At 36.3% G+C, this 15,042-nt stretch overlaps 2 protein-coding genes across 4 annotated transcripts in view; both read left to right on the forward strand.

Moving 5' to 3' along the window:
• Window positions 1–15,042, forward strand: part of LOC124302903 (uncharacterized) — a 592,781-nt gene that overhangs the window by 182,348 nt on the left and 395,391 nt on the right. The window lies entirely within an intron of this gene.
• LOC124302757 (serine/threonine-protein kinase dst3) lies at window positions 2,495–14,657 on the forward strand. Of its 3 annotated transcripts, XM_046759265.1 has the most exons (6): window positions 2,495–4,424; window positions 9,407–9,528; window positions 10,326–10,872; window positions 11,082–11,436; window positions 11,561–11,618; window positions 11,844–12,147. In XM_046759265.1, exons 1-6 carry the CDS (start codon window positions 3,288–3,290, stop codon window positions 12,001–12,003), a joined length of 2,379 nt encoding a protein of 792 aa, XP_046615221.1. In that variant the 5' UTR covers window positions 2,495–3,287; the 3' UTR covers window positions 12,004–12,147. The 3 variants fall into 3 exon arrangements, with proteins under 3 accessions (XP_046615221.1, XP_046615220.1, XP_046615222.1); XM_046759264.1 differs by having other exon boundaries at window positions 2,496–4,424; window positions 11,082–11,618; window positions 11,844–14,657; XM_046759266.1 differs by having other exon boundaries at window positions 2,496–3,497; window positions 11,082–11,618; window positions 11,844–14,657.

A 15,042-nucleotide genomic window follows, 5' to 3' on the forward strand; every position in this document is an offset into this window, starting at 1 on the left:
CGTGCGGCCCGATTACGTGTCACCGGTTGCTGTACAAACCAATTTTCAGAGTTACTGAAAGTTGAGTCATTTGTATGAACTGCAAGTTTTGCTTTAGTATTCGGCGTGTTGATACGAGATTTTGCAGGTACTTTTCTGTTCACGTTTCTTACTGTTCTGGACTTTTTTGTGCTTACAGTAATCAAATCATGTTTCAATCGTCTTTTTACAACTACTTCGGTATCCTGATGCACTACACGAGATCGAATCAATTTACGTTTGGCTCGTTTACCGGCTCTAGACACTGCCGGATCATTTTTCAGCGACAATTCGTACACATTTTTATTCACATGTGATGACTCCTGCGGCGGTACGTCACTGCTGATGTTTACAATTGAATTATATGAAACGGGTGGCGTTGGGACTCTGGAATTGAAAGCATGAAATGTCGAACAACTTTTTCCATGAGTAGAAGTGTTCACAGAACAGGTAACGTAATGCATCACTGATAATAAAAATTAACACTCACCTTGCGTTTTTAGCAATTTTGTCAAAAGTGGTTTCAAAGTAGCCGGAGCTGAGTTCGTCGATGTCCACATCGTCAAGACTAAGTGCAGGCTTACTTTTCCTCGTTTTAGTTAATGTTTTCTTATTGAAAAAATCAGGTTCTCGCGATGTTGTATGCGAATAACTAAACGACGATTGTGCACCTTTTTTCTTTTGATAAGTCCTCAACGGCGGCTTGCGGATCATCTTGATTGTTGTCTCACATGAAAAATAATACAATTTTTGTGTCCTCACTTATGAACTAAAGTTCAATTTTATAAACCGACTATCAGAGGTTATGATTGACACTGCATTCCTTTGTTTACCCGCTTCTTTGATTTCAAATTTACAAAGCCTGAGAGCGCCCTCTAGCATGAAATAGGTTTTTGAAAGCAGCGTATCTCGGTCACCGAACCTTACTTACCATTACAAAGTAATAAATATGATAAAGCGTATTTACCATTCGCGTTACAGAAGCGGATTACTTCTATAGTGCGAAAATGAACGCAACAAACTCTCTCGATTGTCAAACTTGGCAAAGTATTATTTTTCATTAAATTCTATTATAACGATTTTAATTTATTTGAAAACTTTTATTCTGTCTAATATGCCTAGCCAAATGTTATCTGACTTTCGGGCATGAAACGCAGGTTTGACAATTATGACGATTTAGGCGCACACGAAGGAGCATTTTTCAGATAATTCGTATTTTTTATTGCGAATTTATGGTGGTACATATTGATTTTAAATCTGTCTGATTACTTCCTGTTTTAAGAAGGGACATCATCATAATTGTCATTCCAAGAGCCCTCAATTATTTTCCCACGTACTGATTCATCACGTTATAAATTGAAAGCATATATTTTTTATTTGGTCTTCTTCAGGAAATGGTTTCACTACGTAATTCAACGAACTATTCTTCTATTCTTTACTGTTCTGGATAGTGTTCAGTAATAAATTTGTTATGTATATATGAATATAAAGCACGTATTCTTCCAAGAAAGTTAATAAATAGCATATACACGTGCGTGGATGTATACAAACAGTATATCGGCATACTATACTATTATAGCTATATTTGAATATAATTAATTTTTATGCCTGATTCACCGGTAATAATGTTGTAACATTACATATTGCCTATTGTGGATCGGTAAATACTTATACCGAAAATGAAAAGTTGAATTGTGTACCATCCATACACGGCTCTGGGATTCACATGCAGCTTTCACTAAACCGTCGTAAAAAACCATGCAGGCATACCAATTTTAAATAAGTATGACTTGAAAATGAGTACGAATCATAAAATAATTGGTCTACTATAAATAGATTTTCCAATGGTAAACGTATACGTAGTCTTATCCTAATAATCTATCATTTTATTCGTATATATAGCTTACAGGTCATATATAATCAAAGCGTCGATATCTATCTGAAATTAATGTAAATACATTTTTTTGTATAAAAATGATATTATCTGAACTTCGGTAAAATCTTACCCTCGTAAGTGTACCCATCTAATTACTAGTGATTTATTGTAATTGTTATATTTGGAGAGTATTCACATAATATGCATTGTGTGCTTCTTCCACTTCTTCGTCTTTCTTCTCATGTCTATATTCCATGAGGGTAATTGTCTGTGCTTCGCATTACATTAAAAATTGCAATTCCTGAAAAATCGAACTCTTCGAACAGTATGAACGCAAGAGATTTGAAATACGGTGAATTCGGTAAAACTATAAATACGTGACGTCGTCGACTCGACGATTAGAGCTTAAATTGAGATTATGTTATTTCGGATGTCTCTGAACTGAATCCGACGCTGTAGGGATGGAAATCGGGATGTTTTGCGTGCGTATTATTGAAGCTATCGAAGCGCAGGAAGGGGTTGAAGATGGTCGGGAGGAGGAAAGTAGTTCGAGAAATGACCGCAAGGCGGCGGAGGGGCGCCTGGATCGTCGGCTCGGAAGAAACTCATTTCTATAATGGCTGCCATGAAGTGTTGTCGGTTGGCTAGCGTTTCTCGATCTGATATCTTATTATTGACAGTTTTGATAAAATACAAAGCGATGTGTCCGAAGTGACGATCCGATATCCAAAGAGTGTAACGGACGCGTAAAGTATCTTGGCAGCTAATTAATAAGCAGCGATAAACAGTGAATAATACCCGTGAAAATTGAGCTCCACTTCTGTCTATGCGACGCAGTGATCACAGAAAGAAATCTTTGAAAGTTGGCCCGTCATCCGCCACTCTTCTCCCTTACCGAACGCTGCAATAGTAGAGGAAAAATTTGTTCGACCTGCTTAGACGACTAGATAAAATTAAAATATGTGAATCCTAACCGTGCGTGCTGTAAAACTTCCCCAAGACAAACTGTCACGGCACGCGACTTGTGATCCAGAACCTGCCTAGATTTTGACAGTAAACAAAACTGACAGACAAGTTAGCCTGTTTTGCAGGTCATGGCTGTTGTAATGGTGATAAATAGAGTCGTTTAAAATAAAGACAGCCAATGCTGGTAGGATAGAAGAGTTTAGGGGTATTATACTCTGAGATTGTAATTATTTGAAAGCAGTTCTTCATGCGATATATAAAAACTAAACTGAATGTGTTGATAAAAATTCGTGCTGATGTGTTTGATAGTATTCTAACGTAAATAAGTGTGAAACGAAAGAATCTTCGGTGTGATGCGGGTCTGTGAAAGCTTGAAAGCTGTTCGTTGTGCCATTTGTAACGCGTCTTGTTAATACGCCGTAACAAAATGTTAGGCAAAGTACCGCCTTCCAATACCCCTGGACCACCGGTATCTGTATCTCCGTTGAATACTGGCACCAGACCATCATCCACGTGCTTGCCGTGTTTTTCTACTGATGAAGTCGCCGCAGCAAATTTAGATGAAAAAGTGAAGACATGGAGGCCAAAGGAAAACGAGCCAGTCGTGTCTGAGGCTCCAGGCAACACGAGTGCCGATGTGAGTAAGCCTCGCAGGTCGGAACCCAAAGCTTCTCATTCGCATTTGCACTCCAGGGAATCTTCCTCCTCGACTTTGAATTTCGCGCCATTTAAAGAGCATAAGATATCATTCGGTGCGAGAGATTCGTCGTTGTCATCAATGATACACAAATGTTCTTCCAATCCCAACTGCCCTGCACTCAAGTCGAACTCCGGTATTAATTGCGCTTCCAAAATATCAAAAAACCTTTCGTTGTCAAGTCTGGGGTGTTTGAATGTTGACGTTATAAACAGGGAAGTCAATAGAGCGACGAAAAAATTGTCTCCTGGTAACAGAGACAAGGAGACATTGAGACCTGCCAAAGATCAGCGTAAAGCGTGCGCTGGAAATCCTTCGCTTTGTGTTAAGCAAGGTGAAAAGGGTGGCAGCGATGAGGAAAAGCACGGCGAATCACACTTCCCAGATTTTCAATCCATGCCGGAGGCCTGCAATGGCCAATTATTGGGAGCCAGAACGTCGGCGGGTTTTGAAAAGGTGCCTGAATATCGCTCAGGCGGCGTCGATACGTACGATGAAACAAACACTCTGCCAAATCAGATGAATTTCGTTTCTTCAAACCCGTTTAAAGAATGCGAAAACACTGACAATCTGCAGCATTGTCTTTCGTTTCCTTCGCTCCATTTACCCACTGAATTGCAAAGCGCACCTAGGAGTCTGAAGGATCGTGAGAAGACGAGGGACCCTTGGAAACCCACGGAACTCGAGGGGCAGAGCGGCGCTAATTTAAATGTGTGTTCCGGTGATGCCAGTCAAGATTTTTCATCGACTAAAAGGAGAACTGGAGCTTCTTGTCAAGCCCTTAGACATGCCGTCGCTTCTCTTAACCGACTCGATGATTTTTATCTCGAAAAAATTGGCGCCGGTTTCTTCTCCGAAGTCTTTAAGGTAAACCGATGACGTATCTCTTCTTTTATGTTTTATGATATAAAGTTGGAGTTGTTATTGCGGTAGATCGATACCAATCAGATACTCATGCAAATATCTTTTAAATCATTTTCATAGCAGTTGAAAGGGTGAGAAACAAACAGTATGTTAATTATTCAGTAATTCAACTCTTAATGAAGGTAGACGGTGAAGAGAATTTTGATTCACAATACAAAGATTCACCTGTGGAATGAATCGTCCTCTGGCTGACAGCCAGACGTGAAATTAATTCATTTGGTTTATATACATTGATAATGTGAACAGATTAAAGAAAGTACATCACATTCGCCTTTCATATCCTAGGATTCCCAGTTGCTCCCAAATTCTTGTTTTACATCTAAATTAGACGAGGAAGTTGTTGGCAAATTTTTAATGATGAAGCGAAGTATGCAAGGTTTTTAGCTCAATTGTCAGTTATTACGTGTACGCTTTTGCAGTTTTTTAGCAGCCCTGATTGTGAGTACTTAACGTCACCTATGCGTTATCTGCTAGATTAACATCACGGACGATTAGATATGCCGTTGTGCTCGTGCTTTTTTAATAAAACTTTACTGCTTCGTTGCCAACTTAAACATATATAGCTACTGCACTAGGTTTTTACCTCAACATTTAGCAACCTTATAAATTTTAAACATTTCTTACCTATGTTCTGTCATATACATGAGTGGGTGTTGAACTGAGAAAAATCAGAGGGTTGCATTTTTCCATTTAAATTAACAGAACTTGAAGCGTTGAACATGAATGAAAAAAGACTATGACGAAATTCGTTGCCATAAGTCACAGTGGAACTCAATTATTTTGATAGATTTTTATATGTTCTCTTTATGAAATGGAATTTGACATTGAGGGATTGCCGTTCAACATCATTATACATTATGTCGAACTTTATCTAACCAGTTATACAACACTTTGGACGAGATGTTTTTATATCATTTATATGTATTTGGCAATTCATAGCGGCAATCCATTAGCTATTATATTATTGCAAAGCACATTTTGAGTATTTTAACAAATTTTCTGCATTTGCTCAACTTTTGCAAAGTAGGACTGTGGTTAGATTCAGAAGTCTCGTCGCATTCTTGGCACCAAGAACTTGGTCTATACGCCAAGACGTTAATACATATTAACAGTTAGTTTCCACGTTAGTCACCCCCTTATATCACATCATCTCATCTTTGTCGCAGAAAAAAAAAGTGAAATATTTGCCAGGTGGGTATTCTAAAATTAGGTAATAATTTTGCGAGAATGAACATCTTGTTTCGAAAGTAACTGAGACAAATTCTACATCCGTAAACTTTAGCATACTGAATAATCCAGGATTCAAATTGCTTCCTAAAAATGTAGGTGATATTACATCTCGTGGCAATTTTTCAGATTTCTCGTTCTTCTCCTACTACTTTTTTTCTGCTCTTATTCATCGCATTGGCAAGGCAAAATTTTTCAGAAAACAGGGGCAATACTTAAGCTGCTGATATTTTGTGGAAGGAGGCGGAGTGAGCAAAGATAGAGCTGGACCCACGCAATCTATTTTTGAAATGCCTGAGTCTCTGTCTCTTTTCATCTCTTCGTTCTTCTGCCTCGTGCATCTGAAATCCAATCTCAAATTTTCCACTCTGCCCTTGATGACTGGTATGCTTGTTATTGGGAGAGTGTCGATCACAAAATGAACCATTTTTCCACTGTAGCAGAAGACTAGAATCAGGATGAAATTAATAACGTTACTGTAACGATGTACGTTTGAGAAAAATCGCTACTTCGCATCTTTAGGAAATTTTCTAGATTTAGTAAATCATTATAAACAAAATATACTTTAATTTTGAAAAGCCAACTCCTAGTAAGTCATTTTTGAATTACCCAATAGTGATGATTTTTTAGCCTCACGTCTCGTTACGTTAATGTTACTAACTTCAACCTGATGGACTAAATATTTTTTGAAGACATGTTTCATATTTGTTTTACTTCAGCAACAACTTGGGTGCTTATAAGGGTGAAGTTGGTAACATTACTGTAACAATCCATGTTCAGGAACAATCTTTAATTTGTACCTTTAGGAATGTCTGAAATTTAGTAAACCATAATAAACAAAATATACTTTTATTTTGAAAAACCAACTCCTTCAAAGTCATACTGAAATTGTGCAATAATGGTCTTTTCCCAGACGTTTCGTTACGTTAATGTTATTAACTTCAGCCTCACGGATGTTTTTCATTTTATCATGTGTCACACACGTGCGTGCAAGGTGAATGAATAACTAAGCGTTAGTTGACCAAGGTTGCAATTTTCTTCAAAAAATTACTTATACATTTTATATCACATGCTTCTAGTTTGTTATAAAAATGAAAAAAATAGCTTGGTATTCGAAATAAAAAAAATAAACGCAAAAATTCACATCAACTGTGAAATTATGTCCGCATGTTTAATCAATTATACTTCAATCGACCCCTTGCAAATATCTATGGTCACTTATTTGTAAGCCCTTACTGTTGAAAAAACACTTATTCCAATGTTGTATTAGCCCTTGTTAGTATTACTTCCTTGTTTAATGGATTGATTAATGGAAACAATGGTAAAAAGAAAAGATTAATGGCTATCCAGTTGTTTGAGGGACGTCTAGTTTTACACCCTGTACCGCAGCATTACTATACCTTATTGTTGGTTATATATATGAAAGTAAATCTATTTAGTCGCCAATGTGATTAGTGTATCCGTAGTAGAATAAAGATAGATATTCCTGCTGTAGCTGGGAAAGATCCGTATGTTTGTATATGTATATATATATGTATGCATGCATATAACTCGGATATACATATACATTAGTAGGTGGAAACTATTTTTGCTTTTAATGTATTTAACGGCCACTGGAAACGACCTTGCCTGTGACTTAAGACGGTACCAACCATTTCGTCTTGTAATAAGAATGCTTAAATGAGAAAGCCGGTCACGCTTGATGGCCATGGAGTCCGAACACTCTCTAATAAGTCTCTTACACTCATTTCTGATTCACTCACTCACTAACACGTTTGTTTGCTTCTCTTTTTGATGATACCAGGTCGATCTACCACAATTATTCAATTCATTTGCATAAAACAAAAAAAAAAACCAAAAAAAAACAGTACGCCAAAATTATATTGGAATCGAATCATAGTAATCGGACTGTCCGATCCTGATCAATATTCATAACACTCGAAATAATTTCACTCAGGCTTGTAATTTTTATTTTTTCATTTTTTCTTCTAACACTGTCCGTTCAAACTTTTCATGAAAGTATCATTTTCGAACATACTCTCATATTTGCAGGAAATTTAAATAATTTGCTTAAGGTACAAAAATACTTAGATTAGTCATTTGTTGATATTTGTTAGTCATAAAGCAAATTTGTACCTACTGTGGACCCTGGTCGTTATCTAAGATTAACAGATATCGTACTGCCATGTTGATTGATTGAAATTTTGATAAACAACTGATATGTCGGACACAACGTCAATTCGACTATCGCAAATATTTCAGAAAAAGTACGTATATTTGTAATACGTATATACATACACACATGTATTTTTGTTCTGATTTTTTTTTTCCTAACGTTACTTTATTAAAGTGCACAATTTGAGAGAAGGTTTTGTTTACCATTTCAGCTGGCTTGTATTCGTCACTTGTTGGCTAACGTCCAATTGTAACAACCATTGCCAAGATATTCTCATCACACTTTTATTTACTTTTGCGATAAGATCATGAGTTTTTTCGATTGCGGGTGTGAATGTTGTAATCATTTTTCTAATCAATATTTGGCATTCGATTGAATGACGATAAAAATATCAAACAGTAGATACCGATCTCCAACACCGTCCAGTTTTCTGAACGATTTTTCTTTAATTTTAATTGTATTTTTTTCAAAACTTTGTTGTATAATTCATCGTTTATGAATACAATATAATTTATTTTTCGAAAAAACATCATACTATGTTGAATAGTTTTTGCAAAGAATGACTTTTGTTTTACCTGTAAACTATATATAGGATTGGAATCAAAGCAAAGTGAAATTATGTAAATTTAATTCTATTCATAAATTAACAAATTCTTTTCGTTAGTTCTTGCGTGTATGGTAGCCAGTTCTCCTTTAAGTATAAACTTTTCCTGAAGTCAATTTCTAAATTCTCTTCCATCCGCCAGATGTTATACACTGGTTTCATTAATAAGTTAAGTTTCTCCTGTGAGAATCATTTTACATTCTCACGTGCCTCTCTCTCGTCTGCCTCCTCCTTGCACACTGCAATCTAAAGATTCATATCAATAGCGTAAGAATGCCCCATTGTATGTGAGAAATGCCTCTCACGTTTCACAACGTCTGTGAGAAATTTGCTCGTCTCGCTAACATTAATTATATATTAATTTGACTCCAAAATATCTCTGCTTGATTTTCGTTTAGAAACATTGCCATGGAAAGTAAAACTTGAGCTGTGACACTAGGTATGCTGATATATTTGCTAAACAGAATTCTTATGATAAGAATTACTTATGATAAGAACTACTTATCTTGTTAGATTAATGATTCTGCTGCTTTGTAATGTAAAATACAAACTTTTGATCCTATATGCCATGCTCTGGCATGACAGAAGAAACTTTAAGCCGCCTTATCATGTTTTGAAAGAAAAAAAAGTGCATGAGAAAATCTCTTCCGAAAACTACTAACTTTCTGTGAGTCGCGTACATGCTCAGCACAATTGATTATATAGTGTAATATATGCCCCCCCCCCCCCCCCCCCCTCCCCCGTTTTTATTCGAGGTGCCCAAAGTTTCATGTGGAAAAATAAAGCGCATGACAGGTTCCAGTCGAATTTTGTAATTCGAATGATTTGTGATATAGCAGAAAAAATTGTACATAACTAGCTTATGATTTTCTGCATCTTTTTTTCCCCCCATTTGAGATTATTTTTACATTGTTTCAGGTGACTCACAAAGTATCGGGTCAAGTTATGGTCTTGAAAATGAACCAACTGCCAGCTAACAGGCCAAACATGCTCAAAGAAGTTCAATTGATGAATAAACTGAGTCATCCGAATATATTGAGGTAATTAACGATTCTCTTCAGAATGTTTTCTTCGTAGCAGTTTGCCCTCGCAAATCCGTGGGTAATTTCATACACTCCGGATTAACCAGCCAAGCAATGAATAATGGAAAATCAGTCGTACAATTGGTTAATGCAGTTTTTACTCAGTAATCATTCTGCACGTTTCTGATATATAGATGTGTACATACCAGGGACACAGACCTTCGGTTAGCCCATACTTGGAAGCGAAGGTTACTGACTGTATACAGAAGTCTGATAGATATAACAAACGTGAAAACAATACATGCAGTATGTTTCTTTTAATTAAGACGTACTTGCTTGAATACAATGCTAAATCGCCACTTTTTTATTTGCTACAATAATTGTGTACTCGAATTTTTGACCATTTTGATTTTTAGATATTGTTACAACATTGTGTACAAGATTTTTTAAACCAGATTGTATCTCTGTAAAGTGGTAAATTAGAAAGATTGATGATTGTTGTATTAATTTTTTAATTACGCAACGTTATTACACCACTTTGCCGTTCTATAGAAGTATAATGAGTTGAAATTTAAACTCTAAAGGGGATTGTCTCTCTTAGTTGGATGCAGTCAGAGTAAAAGCTATTTTAACAAGATACAAACAGCATTCTGCATGAAAAATCTTATGACATTTGGCAATGGAATTTTAGAACAATGCCGTTTCGTGCCAAACGAACAATATTTCATCAGTTGAAGTTTTTTTTTCCTCATTTTATTTTTTTAGGAATGCATAAAAATTACCCAACCAGTTCTGAAATGTTTTTTTTTTTTCAGGTTCATGGGAGTCTGCGTCCACGAGGGTCAGCTCCATGCTCTTACAGAATACATTAATGGCGGCAGCTTAGAGCAGCTGATTATGGCCAGACACGTCGCACTACCTCATTTAGTGAGAATGAATCTTGCCAAAGACGTTGCTAGGGGAATGACCTACCTTCACAGTCGAGGCCTATTTCACCGTGACCTGACATCTAAGAACGTGTTAATTAAAAAAGATAAAGCGAACGGTGAAATGGTCGCTGTTGTTGGAGATTTTGGGCTTGCAGCTAAAATTCCCGATCCAAATTCTGGCTACCGATTGAGCACAGTCGGAAGTCCGTATTGGATGTCGCCCGAGTGTCTTAAGGGACAATGGTACGATCACAGATCGGATGTCTTTTCATTTGGAATCGTCGTCTGTGAGCTTATTGGGAGAGTCTCTGCCGATCCCGACGTTTTATCAAGATCCGATAATTTTGGCCTAGATTATCTAGCTGTCGGCGAAATCTGCAGCGCCTCCGATCCACCACCCGCATTCTTGCAATTAGCCTTTAATTGTTGTAGAGTAAGTTAGTTTTATGCAGTTTTATAAACTTTTTCGAAGCATCTATTATACTTCGCTTCAGCTTTCAGCATTTGTAAAACCTGCAAGTGAAGCATTCCGTACCTATTAAGTTACAACATAACAGACTCATCAAGTTTTGTTAGATTGATATGCAAAATTATTTTTAAACTCTGACCTTGGCAATTTATATTATGTTTGTCCACTTTCAGTACGAGCCAAAGTCAAGGCCAACTTTTCCAGAGATAGTTGCCAGCTTGGAGACAATAATACTGTCTTACGAAGAGGAAGTCAAAGACGCACTGAACAAACGGCAATCTGTTGATCCAGCACTGCTCTCTAGTTTGGATGAGATTGGAAGAGAGAGTCGATGCCTTAAGAGAAGAGCAGCTAGGCAGAGAAGTCATTCAGCAGATGCGAGGGGCTGCGACAACGCAACCCCGTCAGACAAAGCTAGATGCCATTCGGCTAGACGTGTCGCGGAACTGGCAAGCAAGAGAGATCCCCACTACAGGCCCATGACGGCGAATCCATTCCATGCCCTGGGCGGCGTCAAGAAAATTTTGGGTGATTTATTCTCTAGCTGTTTGGAATTACCGTCGGTGGAAGATGTTAGACCAACTCTTACCGACAGCGGGTCAAATAAATTCAAACCTGCACAGAACGACAGTATAGCTAAAATTTTAAACAGGAGGAAACCAAATTCTGAGCCAAGCAGTCCGACTGCTAGAAAAAAGTGGGAGAAAAAGGTAGATGAAGCTGCGATCTATTGTATTATTTATTAAAGAAGTGTAACTGTGACGCTATTTCCTACAACTACTGTGCCTGAAATATTTTAATTTATGCTATACAAATAACAACAAGAACAACAACAACAACAAAAATAATAATAATAATAATAATAATAACAATGACGAAAGACACAAGGATTTTTTTTTCTTTTGCAAATCTTGACTCTCGCCCCGTATTTTCAGGTCGCTACAAAAGTCGGTGCTGCTAGTTCGTTCACTCATCCCTTGTTCAGGGAAGGTTGGGAGCCAAGAAGACGCGGTAGCTGTGAATCTGGATTCTGGAGCTGCGTCGGTGAAGATCTCAGCCCTGAACCGCCTAATCGTAGACACGCTTCCACGCTGAGTAGCTCGGCAGCTAGTAGTTTATTTTTATTAGACGATCACAGAACTAGCTCTATATACACAGACTCTTCGGAAGATATAGCAAGTCTTGGCGGCGGGGATTCGTCTTATTGGGAGGATAGACTAGGCAGCATAAATTCGACTAGCAAAACTATATCTAAGATAGTAGAATACTTTGAGAGGAAACAAGCTTCCGGTAGCAGTCTAAGGATAGGGGAATCTAGTCTGGAAGTCGGACCGAGCAGGATAGCTCTGTTGAGAGCAAGTATGGAGGAGACTGTACCTATTTGTAGTATCTCTGCGGCTCAACGACTCGTCGTATGCGAAGGCGCTGTACGTAGCAAACTTTCGCTATTTGATAAAAAATGACAGATCCGGTTATCCAGCTCTACGTATGATATTGAGGGATTTTGAGTATTTTTCATTCTAGTTTTTTGTTTTTTTTTTTCAATTTTTTGTGAGATAAGTTAACTCCCTTCAAGGGTCATCCAAGATTACGTCCGTACCTGTCACCAATGTTCCGTTTGTTTAACAGTATTTTTTTAACAATTGAATTCTACCTTTCACAGTAATTGATCAGCGAAAAATTTTAAACAGGTTTATTTGCGGGTATATATATGTATACATATACATATAGAAAGTATAATATATTATATATTATACACTATGATGTATGATAAATAATAATATAAATTTTGTACCCGCTACTTTCAGATTTTTAGATCAAAAAAATCTCTATGTGTCAAATTAGATTTTAACGGATGCTGCTTTGTCGAATGCATTTTTGAGTATCCTCAAACGCGATGGCCGTGTCGAATAGACACCGTAATTTACTTGATGCATTTTTCATTTGCATTTTCCTAAAAAAAATTGTATGACTTTGTAGTCTATTCCCTGGTTTGCAGTAAAATACAGATCTTTTTTAAGGGTTCAATTCAATCTTTTATTCGGCAGATCGCAGTTGATCTTTATTTGTTTTTGAGCGCAGAGAGAGAATTCGTGTCGATCTTTGAGTGAAAAAGATCTTTTCATACCTTATAAACTTGTTTAAAGATTTTTTTTCAGATTCAGATTAAATTCAAAGAACTACGAATGTCAACTTAATATCGTACGTAGGAAGTCGGGCATGCAATATATATATATAATAGGTATATACACATAATAAATAAAAAACATATACTTCTGTACAAACAAGTAAAAGCAAAGTGATAAAACTAACAACACCGTTGTAATTTTAGAGCTGTAAATGCTTACTATTAGTTAATCGTATTGAAAAAAAACATTGAGATTTTTACGACAGAAATTCCGTCATCGGAACTTAATAGCCTTTTCTTTTTTTGTTTCCTATTTTTATTTCGGGGTTTACAAGTGCCGAGTTGTCACTTTCCAAGTATTGAAACATATACCGCCTCATAGTTCCTACTAGCCAGATCCGTCCTGAACATCCTTATTTAGGAAAAGTGAATCGGTTATTCTTATCAAAAAACTATGTTATTGAACTCATAAACTACAAATAGCAGCTGAAAATTTCACATCAACAATTTAGATATTACTTATACGTACAGTGGATTTTTTTGACGGTACTTGATTCAATCCCAGTATATATATATATGAATAGGTCTTGAAGTATAAAGATTATTTATAATATTTAAATTATTCTCCTAACTTGCAGCTTACTAAAACAAATTCGTAGTTTTGATGATAAGATCGGTTTCATTTTAACTGGAGAACGTATATACCGTCCGACTAGTAGGGGTATGCATAAACTTGAGAATTAAACGTGTCCCTAATTGTAAGTTTAATTCCTTATCAGTAATTAAGTCCCGTTTCGCTATTGTTGTTACAATGGTCAATTTCAAACAGGGTGAATTACTTTTCATTTTTGCGATCTTTTCAAGGTGGCATGTACACCGTGTCCATGATTCAGCCCTACACGGGAAACGGTAGTAAGTGAACACATACATATTTACTTGGTGAACACTTGTTCATCGTCCGCACCTATATTTCAACGTTTCGATAATACTACTTTAAACTGTAGAAAGACGATGTATCATATGGTTATCATCAAGGACGTACGAGGTGAGTTCGGCAATTATTTTTTGTGACACGATTTGCTCTGCGCAATTTTTCTTTTTTTTTTCCTTCAAATCGCAAAGCATGCGCAATAAGAATTTCGAGCACTTAAATCCACTTGGAGTGGAATTAGCGAACTCAGCAGTGTAATAGCAAGGAAAAGAAATACGAATATATGATATGAAAACTGATCTAGTCAGTGTATTTATGAGGCGGCCTTATATTTTGTACGCATTAGGGCTGATGAAAAAAAAACATAATATTGTTATAGAATTAATGATATTGATAATAATAATAATATATGCGAGGTGAATGAAATGCGAATGTGCATAAAAGTAGCAAGGAAAAATGAGAAAAAAATCGAAAAATTTGTATAAACTAAGAGGGGATTTTGTTTAATCGAAGGAATTGTATGGTGTTTGAAATTGTTACTTGTATTTTGAACGAACCGTAATGATTCTGTAGGTAACTCAGTGTTTTTTAATTTGTGTCGTATCCTCGCGTTGAGATGGTGTATTTACGAATTTACGTAAGGGGTACAGTATCGTACTATAATAATAAAAGTAACAAAAATCTTCATTACGATAGCGATGGTAATTGTTGGGTTGTATTATTATCCATATTTGTCTTAATTTTTTTTTTTTTTTTTTTTTTTTAGTTTGCAAACTTTTAATCAGTGAAGTGAAGTTAAACCAATATAAATTTTAAATATATTTTTGAAAGCGAGTGTTATGCTCCGCACGTAATAAGACTGTATGATAAGTAATTTTTCAATAACTATCAATGAGGAGTTCGTCTGTAAGGACAGAAAATTTGAAAACAATATTTGAAATTTAAAAAAAGTTAAACCCTCAATTCATGAACTGCTAATAATTGGGCGAAAAAAATCTTCTATTTACGGATCGCTCGTTGATTATACATTCAATTACATTGAGTTGAAAATCGATTTTTTGTTTCTATCCAAACC

The sequence above is a fragment of the Neodiprion virginianus genome, chromosome 4 (genome assembly GCF_021901495.1).
Source record: "Neodiprion virginianus isolate iyNeoVirg1 chromosome 4, iyNeoVirg1.1, whole genome shotgun sequence".
Lineage (NCBI taxonomy): Eukaryota > Metazoa > Arthropoda > Insecta > Hymenoptera > Diprionidae > Neodiprion > Neodiprion virginianus.